Source organism: Homarus americanus, unplaced genomic scaffold (genome assembly GCF_018991925.1).
Source record: "Homarus americanus isolate GMGI-L3 unplaced genomic scaffold, GMGI_Hamer_2.0 scaffold38618, whole genome shotgun sequence".
In the NCBI taxonomy this organism is placed as follows: Eukaryota; Metazoa; Arthropoda; class Malacostraca; order Decapoda; family Nephropidae; genus Homarus; species Homarus americanus.
The window spans coordinates 42,486-56,126 of record NW_024745077.1 but is presented as its reverse complement, the minus strand read 5'-3'; the positions used below and the strand labels follow the sequence as shown (position 1 = coordinate 56,126).

The 13,641-nt window shown below is 44.4% G+C and overlaps 1 protein-coding gene across 1 annotated transcript in view; it reads left to right on the top strand.

Annotated features, from left to right (window-relative positions):
• The first annotated feature begins 529 nt into the window (after positions 1-529).
• Positions 530-13,641, top strand: part of LOC121878570 — a 32,555-nt gene continuing 19,443 nt past the window's right edge. Inside the window, exons 1-2 of the mRNA XM_042384907.1 lie at positions 530-862; positions 7,471-7,622. Coding sequence (XP_042240841.1) covers positions 599-862; positions 7,471-7,622 — 416 coding nt within the window. The 5' untranslated portion in view covers positions 530-598. The remainder of the gene's footprint in view (positions 863-7,470; positions 7,623-13,641) is intronic.

The window sequence follows — 13,641 nt, the reverse complement described above, 5'->3', positions numbered from 1 at the left end:
ATTACACCACTAACACCACACCACACTACTAGCGCCATCAGAGCCACACCACACTACTAACTTCAATGCACCAATAACACCACACCACACCACAACCACACTACCAGCACCATTAAAACCACACAACATTACTAGCTTCACTGTACCAATAATACCACACCACTAGCACCACACCACCATTACCACTATTACTGTTATTGCTGTTACTACTACCACTATTACTGCTACATAACAACACCACCGTTACTATCACACCCTTAGCGTCATTACACCACTAACACCACACCACACTACTAGCGCCATCAGAGCCACACCACACTACTAACTTCAATGCACCAATAACACCACACCACACCACAACCACACTACCAGCACCATTAAAACCACACAACATTACTAGCTTCACTGTACCAATAATACCACACCACTAGCACCACACCACCAATAATACCACACCACTAGCACCACACCACCAATAATACCACACTACTAGCACCACACCACCAATAATACCACACTACTAGCACCACACCACCAATAATACCACACCACTAGCACCACACCACTAGCACCACACCACTAGCACCACACCACCACCATGATTGACTGGGTAAGCATCGTGCGTCACTCCCGGCGTAGATTCAGCAACTACATGTACGCCGGGCCCTCCAGGGTGCGTCGGAGGAGAAAGAAACCTATCCTACCTGCCCACGCTGCCGCCGCCTCCTCCTCCCTCGCCGCAGAGGTTAAAGGAGACAGGAAGAACGAGGAGGAGGAGGAGGAGGAAGAGGAAGGCAGACAAGGAGGACTAGTGGGCTTGTTTTATCCCTGTGATCTCTGTGGTTGTCTGCCTAAGAAATACGTAAGTACCAACCGTCATGAATGTGTACTTTATTGTTTACAGACATTGAGATACTTCCAGGTATTTCCTCCATTCGTGATTTTGTTTACACATATGGATTGTTTTGTTTACGAACTTTCGTTGATTCGTGTTCCAGTTGTATTCTTGTTTACAGAGTTTGGTTGTAGTTGTTGTGGTTAAATACAACTTTAATCATCGTACTCAAGCAAATATGATACTTTGGGCTAATAATTGTACTCAGGGGGGGTTGACACCGTACTCAAAGGGGTAATACAGTACTCAAAGGGGTAATACAGTACTCGGAGGGTTAATACAGTACTCAAAAGGTTAATGACAGTACTCAAAGGTTTAGTACCGTACTCAAAGGGTTAATGACCGTACTCAAAGAGTTAATACCGTACTCAAGGATTAATTCACTACGTAATTAAAACCACAAACTACTATTTCCCGCCAAAAGTATAATATTTTTTACCGGGAGAATATAAGTATTTTTTTTTTATATCTTATAAAGGTTTAATAATATGGCGAGACTGATCTGTTGGCAATCTCGGGAACACGTCTATTTATGCCACGTCAAGAGTGTTGTGTGTGTGTGTGTGTGTGTGTGTGTGTGTGTGTGTGTGTGTGTGTGTGTGTGTGTGTGTGTGTGTGTGTGTGTGTGTGTGTGTGTGTTTCGTAAATTCTCAATCATTCGTGCATTTAAGATTTTCCCTTCCCCTTCCTTCTCTTCTTTCCTTCCTCCCCTCCTTCTCCTTCTTGTCCTCCTTCTTCCTCCTCCCATAACCCCCTCCCCTTCCTGCCTCCCCCTCCCCAGAGTTGGCAGGTGAAATATTTTTAACGAGCGAATCATTGGGTAGTTGATCCCAAGGGAGGGGGAAGGAGGGTAGGGGAAGGGTAGGGGGTATCCATGCCCTGTTGAGGTAGGGGAAGGGTAGGGGGTATCCATGCCCTGTTGAGGTAGGGGAAGGGTAGGGGGTATCCATGCCCTGTTGAGGTAGGGGAAGGGTAGGGGGTATCCATGCCCTGTTGAGGTAGAGGAAGTGTAGGGGGTATCCATGCCCTGTTGAGGTAGGGGAAGGGTAGGGGGTGAACATGCCCTGTTGAGACCACGTACCCAGATGGTAGATGTGTGGGTAGCGAGTGATAACTATGATCACCTGAACATTAGACACCCCTTGCTTTTTATTTCACCTGATGATTAAAACATCCTAACGCTTGCTACTTGGTGGGTTAGGTTAGATTAGATTAGGTTAGGTTAGATTAGGTTAGGTTAGGTTAGATTAGGTTAGGTTAGGTTAGATTAGGGTGCTTAATCATCAAGTGAAATAAGCTGGGGTGTCTAATCTTCACGTAAATTGGTATGTTCTTTCTGTATGTATGTATGTATCGGGGTATGTATGTATCGGGGTATGTATGTATGTATGTATGTGTGTATGTATGTATGTATGTATGTATGTATGTATGTATGTATGTATGGTAGAGGGTTGCCAGTTAGTGTTTGTGTATTGGACGAGGATGACAACACGTCACTCCTGGTGTGATTTATGAGCGTGACTGACGACGTGTGCAGATGTGACTATATATATACACATGTGTCTTTGAGACTCCCATATTAATAACTAGGCCAGCTGGTTAGGTGGCTCGAGACAGCTGGTTCAGGCAAGGTGGGATAATGGGTAATAAATTTTTCTGACTTGTGATATGATTAACCTAACCTAACCTAACCTAACCTAACCTAACCTTTCCTTAGCTTACCTTAATTTACCTTATCTAATCTAATCAATGCTTCCCTCCCTCCCTCACTCCCTTCCTCCCTCACTCCCTCCTTTCCTTCTTCCCTCCTTCCTTCGCATTAACCCTTTTCTTCTCTTCCTCCTTCCCTCCTCCCTTCCTTCCCTCCCAGTAACCCTCTCCCTCCCTTCTCCCCCTTCCTTCCTTCCCTCCCTCCCTCACTTAACTCCCTCCCCCTCTCCCCTCGTTATTATGTAAACTACCTCTTCTATAGCAATTATCACGTCTGTTTGTAATTATTATCATTCTCGTATTTTCCAAGCGTGTGTTAGTTGCCTTTGTGAGCTTATGTTAATCTTTCCTGAAATTAACCATTAACAGATGTAAAGATTATTATTTTAACATTAACATTGGAATGTTTTTTTTACTTTTTTGTCTGTAAGGTTAAATATCTCTAAGCTAAATTGAATGTTTTTACTTTTTTGTCTGTAAGGTTAAATATCTCTAAGCTAAATTGTGTTAAATTGTGTTAAATATTTCAACATTGTATTGCGACGAATATTTTCACTGGAATTTGTTGAATATTTTAACTACGGAATGTGTTAAAATATTTACTCATTGATGTGTTAAATTCTTTAGCCCAAAGAGTATTAATATTCTTACCTGTAAAACATGTTAGATATATTAACTTCAGAATATTAACATCTTTACTCTAGTAGATATGGTAGTCTGGGTACTAATTGTCCATAATTTAAGGTAGGGATTAGTAATTAACTTATTATGAACAGGTAGAGAGGGTGGACAGGTGGATGAAATGTCGGTTTAATTTTTTACCTGTGGCAAATTTATTTTCATCTGGGTGTGAGAGGTGAGAGAATTGTGTGAGAGGTGAGAAACCAGTGTGAGAGGTGAGAGAATTGTGTGAGAGGTGAGAAACCAGTGTGAGAGGTGAGGTTATGGGACTCTTAGCTCCTGTTGCTTATAAACAACAAGTGTGTTGATAGACCAGCTGATACAACCAAACCCCGCCCCCTTTTAGCGTCCTTAGCAACCAGATGTAATCCTTGGGTGTTGATTGGTTGCTTGTTGCTAGGTAAGTCAGGTAGGTAGCTCTCTTAGCAACCATCGACCAATCAACACGCCAGAATCCGGTTGCTAAGGACGCTAAAAGTAGGCATAGATACGCACATCTACTGTACACACACACACACACACATACACTCTCTCTCTCTCTCTCTCTCTCTCAACTGAGGATTAACGAGAGTTCAGGATTAAGGGATTTACATGGTGATATAGGGTTTAATATATTGGCTTTATTGGGGGATTTCGGGAAAATTGAGGATTAATGGGAATTTTTATGGGATTAGGACGTATTGGGGGATTCAGTGAGGGATTGACACTGGACACCTGACACCCCAGACTTATTAACACACCTGGCACTTAGACACATCTGACACTAGACACACCTGACACTAGACACACCTGACACTAGACACATCTGACACTAGACACCTTACTTCTGACATACCTGACACTAGACACATCTGACACTAGACACACCTGACACTTGACACACTTGATATCTTACTTCTGACATACCTGACACACCTCCGACACTTACATCTGTCACCTTAATTAACGTGTTATCTACTGATAGGTTGACGAGTTTCTCTTGGCGCCTGTATGTATGTATGTATGTATGTATGTATGTATGTATGTATGTATGTATGTATGTATGTATGTATGTATGTATGTATGTATGTATGTTATAAATAAATGCTCCGCCATGACAATGTGACGTCACTATATTTTCTGTGACGTCACTATATTTTTGTTTTGCTAGATGGCATTTTTTTTTACTCCACTTCTCTACCTCCTTCCCCTCCTACCTTTCTATGCCTCCTCCTCCTCCTCTTCTCCCCTCACCTTCTCTCCTCGTCCTCCTCCTCCTCCTCTTCTCCCCCTCACCTCTCCTCCTCCTCCTCCTCCTCCCTTCTCCCCTCATCTCCCCCCTCACCTCCTCCTCCTCCTCCTCCTCCTCTTCTCCCCTCACCACCTTCTCTCCTCGTCCTCCTCCTCCTCTCTCCCCCCTCTCCTTCTCTCCTCCTCCTCCTCCTCCTCCCTCTCCTCCCTCCCCTCCCCTCCTCTCCTCCTCTCTCCTCTCCTCTCCTCCTCTCCCCCTCACCTCCTCTCCTCCTCCTCTTCTCCCCTCCCCTCACCTCTCTCCTCCCTCCCTCCTCCTCTTCTCCCCTCACCTCTCCTCCTCCTCCTCCTCCTCCTCCTCTCCTCTCCTCTCCCTCCCCTCCTCCTCCCCTCCTCCTCCTCGTCCTCCTCCTCCCTCCTCCCTCACCTTCCTCCTCCTCCTCCTCTCCTCCCTCCCCCCTCCTTCTCCTCCTCCCTCCCTCCTCCTCCTCCTCCTCTTCTCCCCTCTCCTCCTCCTCCCCCCCCCTCCCCCCCCCCTCCCCCCTTCCTCACCCCTCACATCATTATTATTTTTATTTCATTATTTCTTTTATGTTTTATCTTTGTAAAACATATGGGAGAAAGTGAGTGAGAGGTGGGTGAAGGGAGTGGAAGGAGAGTGGAGTGAGAGGGAGATGAGTGAAGGAGAGTGGAGTGGAAGTGAGTGAAGGGCGTATGAGAGGTGAGGAAAGAGTGGAAGGGCGTATCTGGTAATGGGGAAGAGGTGTATGAGAGTGAGAGGTGTATGGTGAGTGGTGAGTGAGGGCTGTGGGAGGTGAGGTGAGAGCATGGAAGGTGAGGTGAGTGAGTGAGAGGGGCGTATGCAAGGTATGGGGAGAGAGGGTGTGTGAGAGGGGGTGGGAGGGCGTATGGTGGTGGTGGGAGGGCCGTATGGGAGGTGAGGTGAGTGAGGAGGGCGTATGAGAGGAGGTGGAGGGCGTGAGAGGAGGTGAGGTGAGGTGAGGAGGGCGGTCTGCAGGTAATGGGGAGAGAGAGAGGGTATGACAGGGAGTGGGAGGGCGTGGGAGGTGAGGTGAGGTGGAGAGGGCGTGGGAGGTGAGGGTGGTGAGAGGGGTGGAGAGGGAGAAGGGTGGGAGGGGGCGTATGGGAGGTGGAGAAGGAGTGAGAGGGGCGTATGAGAGAGAGGTGGAGGTGAGAGGGGCGTATGAGAGGTGTTCTATTTATAGCTCTCACCAGACTGACGCTTTGATATGTGTCTCTCCTCCTCCTCCTCCTCCCTCCTCCTCCTCCTCCTCCTCCTCCTCCGATTTTCTTCCTCTTGTTTTATCTTTTATTTTCCTTATCTTCAAGAGATGCGGGTAGAAGGGAGGAGGAGGAGAGAGAGTGTTCATGACTCACTCGATCATGTCTACTTGCCAAGTACCTGTGTGTGTGTGTGTGTGTGTGTGTGTGTGTGTGTGTGTGTGTGTGTGTGTGTGTGTGTGTGTGTGTATTATACCTCTATGTGTTTGTTTTGTTTTGTTTACACCATTAAACACAATAAACAATGAACATAAACAAGATATTAACGAGGCAGTTAATTTAGCGGAACATCTTGAAGGCACAGGACTGACGACAGTGCCAAGGACAGTGCCAAGATGGGTATAATTAATGATGTTTTGACCAGTGACCAGTGCCATTATGTAGTGCCAATTAAAATACTCTCTCGTGTGTGTGTGTGTGTGTGTGTGTGTGTGTGTGTGTGTATAGTGAAACAGTCATGATTTCCCTCTACCTCCCTCCTCCTGCATCCTCCCCTCCCTCCCCTCCCTCCCTCCCTCTTATCTGATCGTATAAATAAATAGAGGAAATCAGATCTTCCTGCCATTTAATGTTGTCACGAAAGTCCATTTTTGTGTCTTTTAAAACCTACTCAGTGAAGCCTATTATATGAAGCTGCCTTGGCCAATCAGAGAACCTTGTATAGTTGCCTGTTCAGATGTCGACCAATCAACGCTCAGGTTTTTAAGGATCTCTTCAGGCGTCGACCAATCAACACTCAGGTTATTAAAGTTTGTTCAGGCGTCGACCAATCAACGCTCAGGTTCTTAAGGATCTCTTCAGGATTCAACCAATCAACTTTCAACTTCTCAAAGATACGTTCTGTCTCTGTTTCTCTTCTGGGGAGGAGGAGGGAAGGAGGAGGAGAGAGAGAGGAGGAGAGAAGGCAAAGGAGAAAGAGGCGAAGGAGGAGGAAGTAATCAATGGTGGTGCATTGATGTTTAGGCCTTTGGTAGATACGAGGGTAGATTTCTCTCTCTCTCTCTCTCTCTCTCTCCCTCTCTCTCTCTCTCTCAGGTCAAAACTGGAGGCATCTTACCTTAGAGTTTACTAATATATTGCTACGATATTGGAACCGGTGTGTGTGTGTGTGGGGGGTGTATTTTCTGGCATCATGTGAGCGTCATAAATCACACAAATATAAGTAGCTTTTAATGAACCTGTACACCTGGAAGTCAAGCAATTACGTCAGGTATAAGGTCAATAGTCACCTGTTTCCTCCTAAATTTGAAGTTATGGCCCACTTTGTCTTTATGACCATGGACCCTTGGACCCTGGATCCTTGTGGTTAACCGGGACCTAACCTAACCCTGACCTAACTTGACCTAACCTAAACCTAACCTACTATACTTTAACCTAACGTATCTTGACCTAACCTAACCCTGACCTAACACCTCACCTAAACCTAACCTACTATACTTTAACCTAACGTATCTTAACCTAACCTAACTGACCTAACCCACTAATAAACCTAACCTACTATACTTTAACCTAACGTATCTTGACCTAACCTAACCCTGACCTAACTTGACCTCACCTAAACCTAACCTACTATACTTTAACCTAACGTATCTTAACCTAACCTAACCAAACAGCTGATTAAAATTCGTTTCTCTTTCTCTTCTTGTCAACAGAAGTCTCGTTACGATGACAGTGTCCCACCTGTCAGCGCCTCCCAGATGATTGACATGTCCTCTCTAGACGGTGTCCCACGCAACGCTCACAACCACGACGTGTCCAAGGTAAGTGTGAATGTCCCATGTCCAGAATCACGACTCTCTGTAAGGTACGTGTCTCAATTACGGTTTCTCTAAGTTGATGTCCAAACTATATCGTCTCCGAGGTAAGTGTCCTAACCATGACCATAACCATGTCCTTAACCACGTCGGCTGGATGTATAGGTGTCCCAAACCACGATATCTCTTAAGCTGAATGTCCCAACCATAACAAAATCCTCAACGTGTCATAAGGTACTGATGTCCTAATAATAACATCACTCAATGTCCTAAACACGACCATAACCACGGCATCTGTTAGAATAAATGTCCTTTACCCATAACTAACTACCCCCCCTCCCTCCCACATCCACAATCTCTACCTTCGTTATATACCTTGATGTTATCCTAGTATCCATACCTACGATACTAAATCCATTATGAAAATTAGAATACAGTTGCGATATCATAACCCGGGGAGCTATCGTATTATGTGGTGGGCGTGGGTGATAGCCAGGGGGGGATAGCGAATGATAACGAAGGTAAAGGAGGAAAAGTTTGGTAGGTCGGAGGTATTATTGATCGTGAGGAAAATGGCAGGAAAGAAAGTTGTCCTTATTTTTATTACTTTTTTTTTACGAATTCTCAGAAATACGAAACATTGTGAAGATTACTGGTCGTGTGATAGATAGAGATTGATTCGTGTGATAGAAAGTACTATTTAATTTTTGTAGTTTAGTAAGAATATAAGCTACATAATACAGTTTTAAAGGTGAATACATACGCTACAGGACGGAAAACAGTGTAGTAAGTTAGTTCACGCTACAGAGGAAAGTGGGACCATTTTCTACGATAAGAAGAAACGGACACAGCCTGAGAGTGTTTTAAGGGTAACTTGAATTATATTAAAACTCGCTTATATCACCACGTTTAACATCCCTACGCTACTTAGATTTATTTAAGAGGAAGGTGTTAAGGCTATGTTATATTCTAAGTGCAACAGAAGTGTTATAATCGGTAGGTAAACGATGATTGTAGTTAAAATGATATCTTAAACCGCCTAGTGCTTATCCAGTTGTCCTCGAGTCGCTATTTTAATTATTATTATTTTTATTTAATTTCCTCATATTAGAATACATTTTAAAGGAATATTTCATGTAATGATTCGTAAAGTGGGTGAATTTTACATAATATATCAGTCACCTTCAGTTTATGACCGTATTAAAAATATACATCATCTGTAAGATTACATTATATATTACATTATATATTACTCTGCCTCGTGTCAATTCCGTTCACCTTTTTTTAATAATATGACAGGAAGAGTTTTATTAATACCGAGTGATTGACAACATTAATTACAGGTGGGTGGGGGCAGCTAAGGAGGGGAAGAGGGTAGGGAGATTGGGGAGGGGGTAGGTGGAGGGAAAGGAGGTAGGGAAGGGGAATATTGGGGTAGGGGAGGGAAGAGGGTGTTGGGAGGGGATTGTAGGGGAGGGGTTTGGGAGGGAAGAGGGTGTGGAAGGGACAGAGGGGTGGGGGGGGACTTGGTCAATAACTGGGAGACAGGAAAGTCGAGGTTATGTTATTTTGTGAATGTTTGTTTCTCTCTCTCATATATTTGTTCCGTTCCATCTATAACTCCCACGTCCCACCCATCACGCCCACACCCAACCCATCACGCCCACACCCACCCATCACGCCCACACCCAGCCCATCACGCCCACACCCCACACACGCCGGGGAATCCTTGTCGTGTAGGATCCGAGATTCGTATCAAGGATCCTTCCACGCCTCGTCCTGCATTCTGATGGCGTGACCTCCTTCCTCCCAAGGTCAAAGGGGAGGAGGGGAGGGTGGACGAAGTAAGGGAAGGCGGGTGGGTGGGAGGAGGAGAAGGAAGGGGAAATAGCTGGCTGTGAGGGAAATGAGTGGAGGGAAGAGGAAGTGAGGGAGGGAGGGAGGGAAGGAAGGAAGTGAGATATGGTTTCAGGAATGATCATGGAGAGGGTGGACGTCTGGAGGGAAGGAGGAGGGAGATGAAGAGAGAGAGAGAGAGAGAGAGAGAGAGAGAGAGAGAGAGAGAGAGAGAGAGAGAGCAGATTTTGTACTGCATCTTCATGCTAAGAGGAAAGCAAGAAGTTGTTTACCCTCAAGCGCCTCACTATGAGCCTCTTGTTTACACGCGCGAAGTCACCTTGAACCGTTTGTTTACATTTTGTCTGGAGTCACTCCACACAGGTATAGGTCACGACACACACACACACACACACACACACACACACACACACACACACACATACACACACACACACACACACACACACACACACACACACACACACACGCACACACACCTGACAAACACATTCTCTCCCTACTATGAATCTCTCTCCCCCTCTCCTCTTCTCCCTCTCCCTCCCTCCCTCCTCCCTCTCTCCCTGTTATGACTTCCTGACTGCGGCGTCTCCCTTGACGTCAGCACCTAATAGTTGTCAACACAGAGGAGTGACCCATTGTGTTTAGTGTTTACAATTGTCTTCTCTTTTAAGTCATGTAATATCTATCGTGTGGGAGTTGTCGTAGATTGAGCCATATGTCTGGATATAGTTAATAAACCCCTCTTTTTAACGGATTATATGGTGAGTCCGTTATTGAGAGGGTTTGTTATGTGTGATACCTCCCTGTAATGGATTAGAGAGGGATGAAATTCCCTTATATCGAGGGTCCGTTAAATGTGACACCTCCATATAACAGATGATATGGAGAGAAAAGTCCGGTATATGGAGGTTTCACTATTTTTTCCCTCACATTTAAATACATTGATAAATTTTAATTCTTTTCTAACGTGAATATTTACTCTACAATTAACCCAACAACACCTTATTTCTCAACAGTTTACGTGAAAAAAAAATAATCGTAAGTTAAAAAAATTAAATCGTATATTAACCCAAATCTGTATTGCAGTCCTGTTGTTCCCGTAAGTTAAGAGATTAATCAAAATATTTCCTGTAGAGTTAACATCATTGATAGCATAATATCCTCATCCCTTTCTTCTCTTCCTCATCTCTCCATCCTCCCCCATCTCTTCTCCCTGCCCTTCTCCTCACCCTCACCCACCCTTCCCCAACCTCCAGAAGGATAATAAAAAAGTCGAATAATATTCCTTCTATTGTCGGGTATTGTCGGCTGTTATTGATTATTGTCGGCTTTTATCGGCTATTGTCGGCTGTTATATCGGCTATTGTCGGCTATTGTTGGCTGTTATCGGCTATTGTCGGCTGTTGTCGGCTGTTATCGGCTATTGTCGGCTGTTGTCGGCTGTTATCAGCTATTGTCGGCTGTTTTCGGCTATTGTCGGGTATTGTCGGGTATTGTCGGCTGTTTTCGGGTATTGTCGGGTATTGTCGGCTGTTTTGTATTGTCGGGTATTGTCGGGTGTTGTTTATGCATCACTTGGCCACACTCGAGTCATCTGTTCATTTGTTTTCATTTCTTCTGCCACCTCGAGCGGACAGAGAGTGAGTCATGCCCACCAGTTTCTTGCTTTAGGGAAACGTGTGGATGGATGTGGTGAAGTGGTGTGGATATGGTTGAGATGTGGATATAGTAGGAAGGTGTGGATATGGTAGAGATGTGGATATAGTAGGAAGGTGTGGATATGGTAGAGATGTGGATATGAAGTGGGTGTCATATAATTAGGGATGAGGAGATAATGGTTGAGATATTAATGGGTAAAACTAAGGGTAGGAGGGCTGTGGTCGCCATCCCTCAGACATGTAATAATGGCGGTATGATTGATTGACTGAAAGTGTGTTGAAACGTGAGGCTTAATGACTAATTGATGAGTGTATTGTGTGTGTTTAAGAAAAAAAAAAAAAAAAAAAAAGAGAGAGAGAGAGAGAGGCGTTAGTGGTATAGTGTGAGTGAGTTTAAGTGCACGTGCGTGTGTATGTTTATGTATATACAGTATGTAAGGCGGGAATCAGGCAAACAAAGAGAGGGAGGGAGAGAGAGGGAGGGAGAGAGGGAGGGGAGGAGAGAGAGGGGAGAGAGAGGGAGAGAGGGAAGGTAATGTCCGTGTGTGCCTCTGTGTGTATACGTGTACATGTATAAGTATATGTGAGAGGCAGAGAGAGGGAGGGAGTGTAGGTGGAGGTGGTGGTGGTGGTTGTGGTAGTGGTGGTGGTGGTGGAGTGGAGGGAGGCCAGGGCCAGGCAGTCAGTGACGCCGCCGCCAGACAGAGCTCAGTAGCCTCAGCCCCGGTAGTGGTAGCGTACAACTCTTCTCCTCCTTTCTCTCACTCCCTCTCTGTCTCTCTCTCTCTCTCTCTCGAGTTGTGCATTCACCTCCTGTGTTCAATATTTCCACACTGAGACGATCAAAAGGTCTCCTGACATTCACTCATCGTGGACACCGTCGCTCCCTCACAGACCCAACAAGGAGGAGGGGCCAGCGTTATATAGTATTGCGTGCCTTCATCAGCTCCTCTTAACACGTACTGATAATTTGTAAACAATGCAACCCTAAAACTTAACAGCATGGATGAATGAATAAAACATCTTAAGCTATTACAGAAAAATACTCGGATTATGATTAATATTTCCTTAGATATTAAAGGAAGTGATGTATATCCACTTTATGAGATACGAGGGGTTTAATTTAAGCTCTGGGAGGTGTGCCATCTCGAGCCTTACGGTACGGTAGAGAGAGCGGAGGGAGCAGTAAAGCCGTGTTATGTACGAGAGGCCACTGATGTAATGCCTAGATCCTTCTGTGTCTCGGGGCCTACACACACCACCTCTCTGCCCCCACACCACTACGAACCACCACGTGATTTTTCCCGCGCAATTTAAGGATGTCAACAAGACGTCCCAGTGTTCCCGCGCATTTATGTTTTTGTTGTAAGGAATATTACTGGCAGAGTTAACACCCCCAGTTGATTTTTTTTTTCAGTGTCGAGGAAGTGTCTGTGTTTGTGTGTGTGTGTGTGTGTAGCTCTGGTTTTCCTGAGTATTCTTCAGCTGTAACGAGTGTGTTTACCGGCGAAAGGAAAAAAAAGGGTTTGGAAGTGTAATTTTTACATTGTTGGGTAAATATTCGACAGTATTTTCCTTCGCTGTTGACGGTAGAGATCTCCATATCTCCAAGTGCTTCTCCTCCCAGTTTTATAAGAGATACAAGAAAGAATCTCCCTCCCGGTATCTCCAAGCGTTTTTTCTCTCAGTTTTAAAAGAGATACAAGAAGAACTATCTCTCCCGACATCTCCAAGTGCCTCGCAGTTATAAAAGAGATACAAGAAGAAATATCTCCCGTTATCTCCAAGTATACAATGTAAAGAACCAACTCTTTCTTCCCTCTTCCATAACCTTACAAACAGAGATGAAAATTTCCCAGTAAATTTGAACTACGGCGAGATGGCGTAGTTTGCTTCGTGTACAGGAGCCAATAGGAGAGAACTGGTTATCCTGTGTAGTTATCAGTGTTCATAATATAATGGAGACGAGTGTTATGTTGTCCCGATTAAGATGTAGAGGCTTAAACTGTGTGTGTGTGTGTGTACAATAAACCCTCCATTTAACGGATATCACTAACGGGTATAGTCCGTTATATAGAGGGTCCACAGCTAACGAACCTCTATATAACGGAATCTAACCTCAAAAAGTCCGTTAAATAGAGGTTCTCACACTGTAATTGGTGTTCCTTATGTCTTGTCTTTGTGATTAAATAACGTTTGAGTTTTTTGAACGTACAGGTAAAAAATAATACACAGGTTAATTAGTGGATGCCAGACCAGGTGTTAGGCCATCAGTGTGTGTGTGTTTAGAAATTCTCAGACACTACAGAACTAAATATTAAGTTACTGTAGTCTATAAAATCTGACATATCTACGTAATACAAGATAATTCAGTAGTTTTATTATACAGTGATTTATGATTGATGTATTTTTTCTGTATACCTGAGAATGTGTTTGTTTAATTATGGTATATACAGGAGATATTCAGCTTTAATGCGGTTGATTTATATGAACTTATGTATTTGTGTTTATATAATTATGGGTGATGATATTTGTGTAGTGTTATACAGAA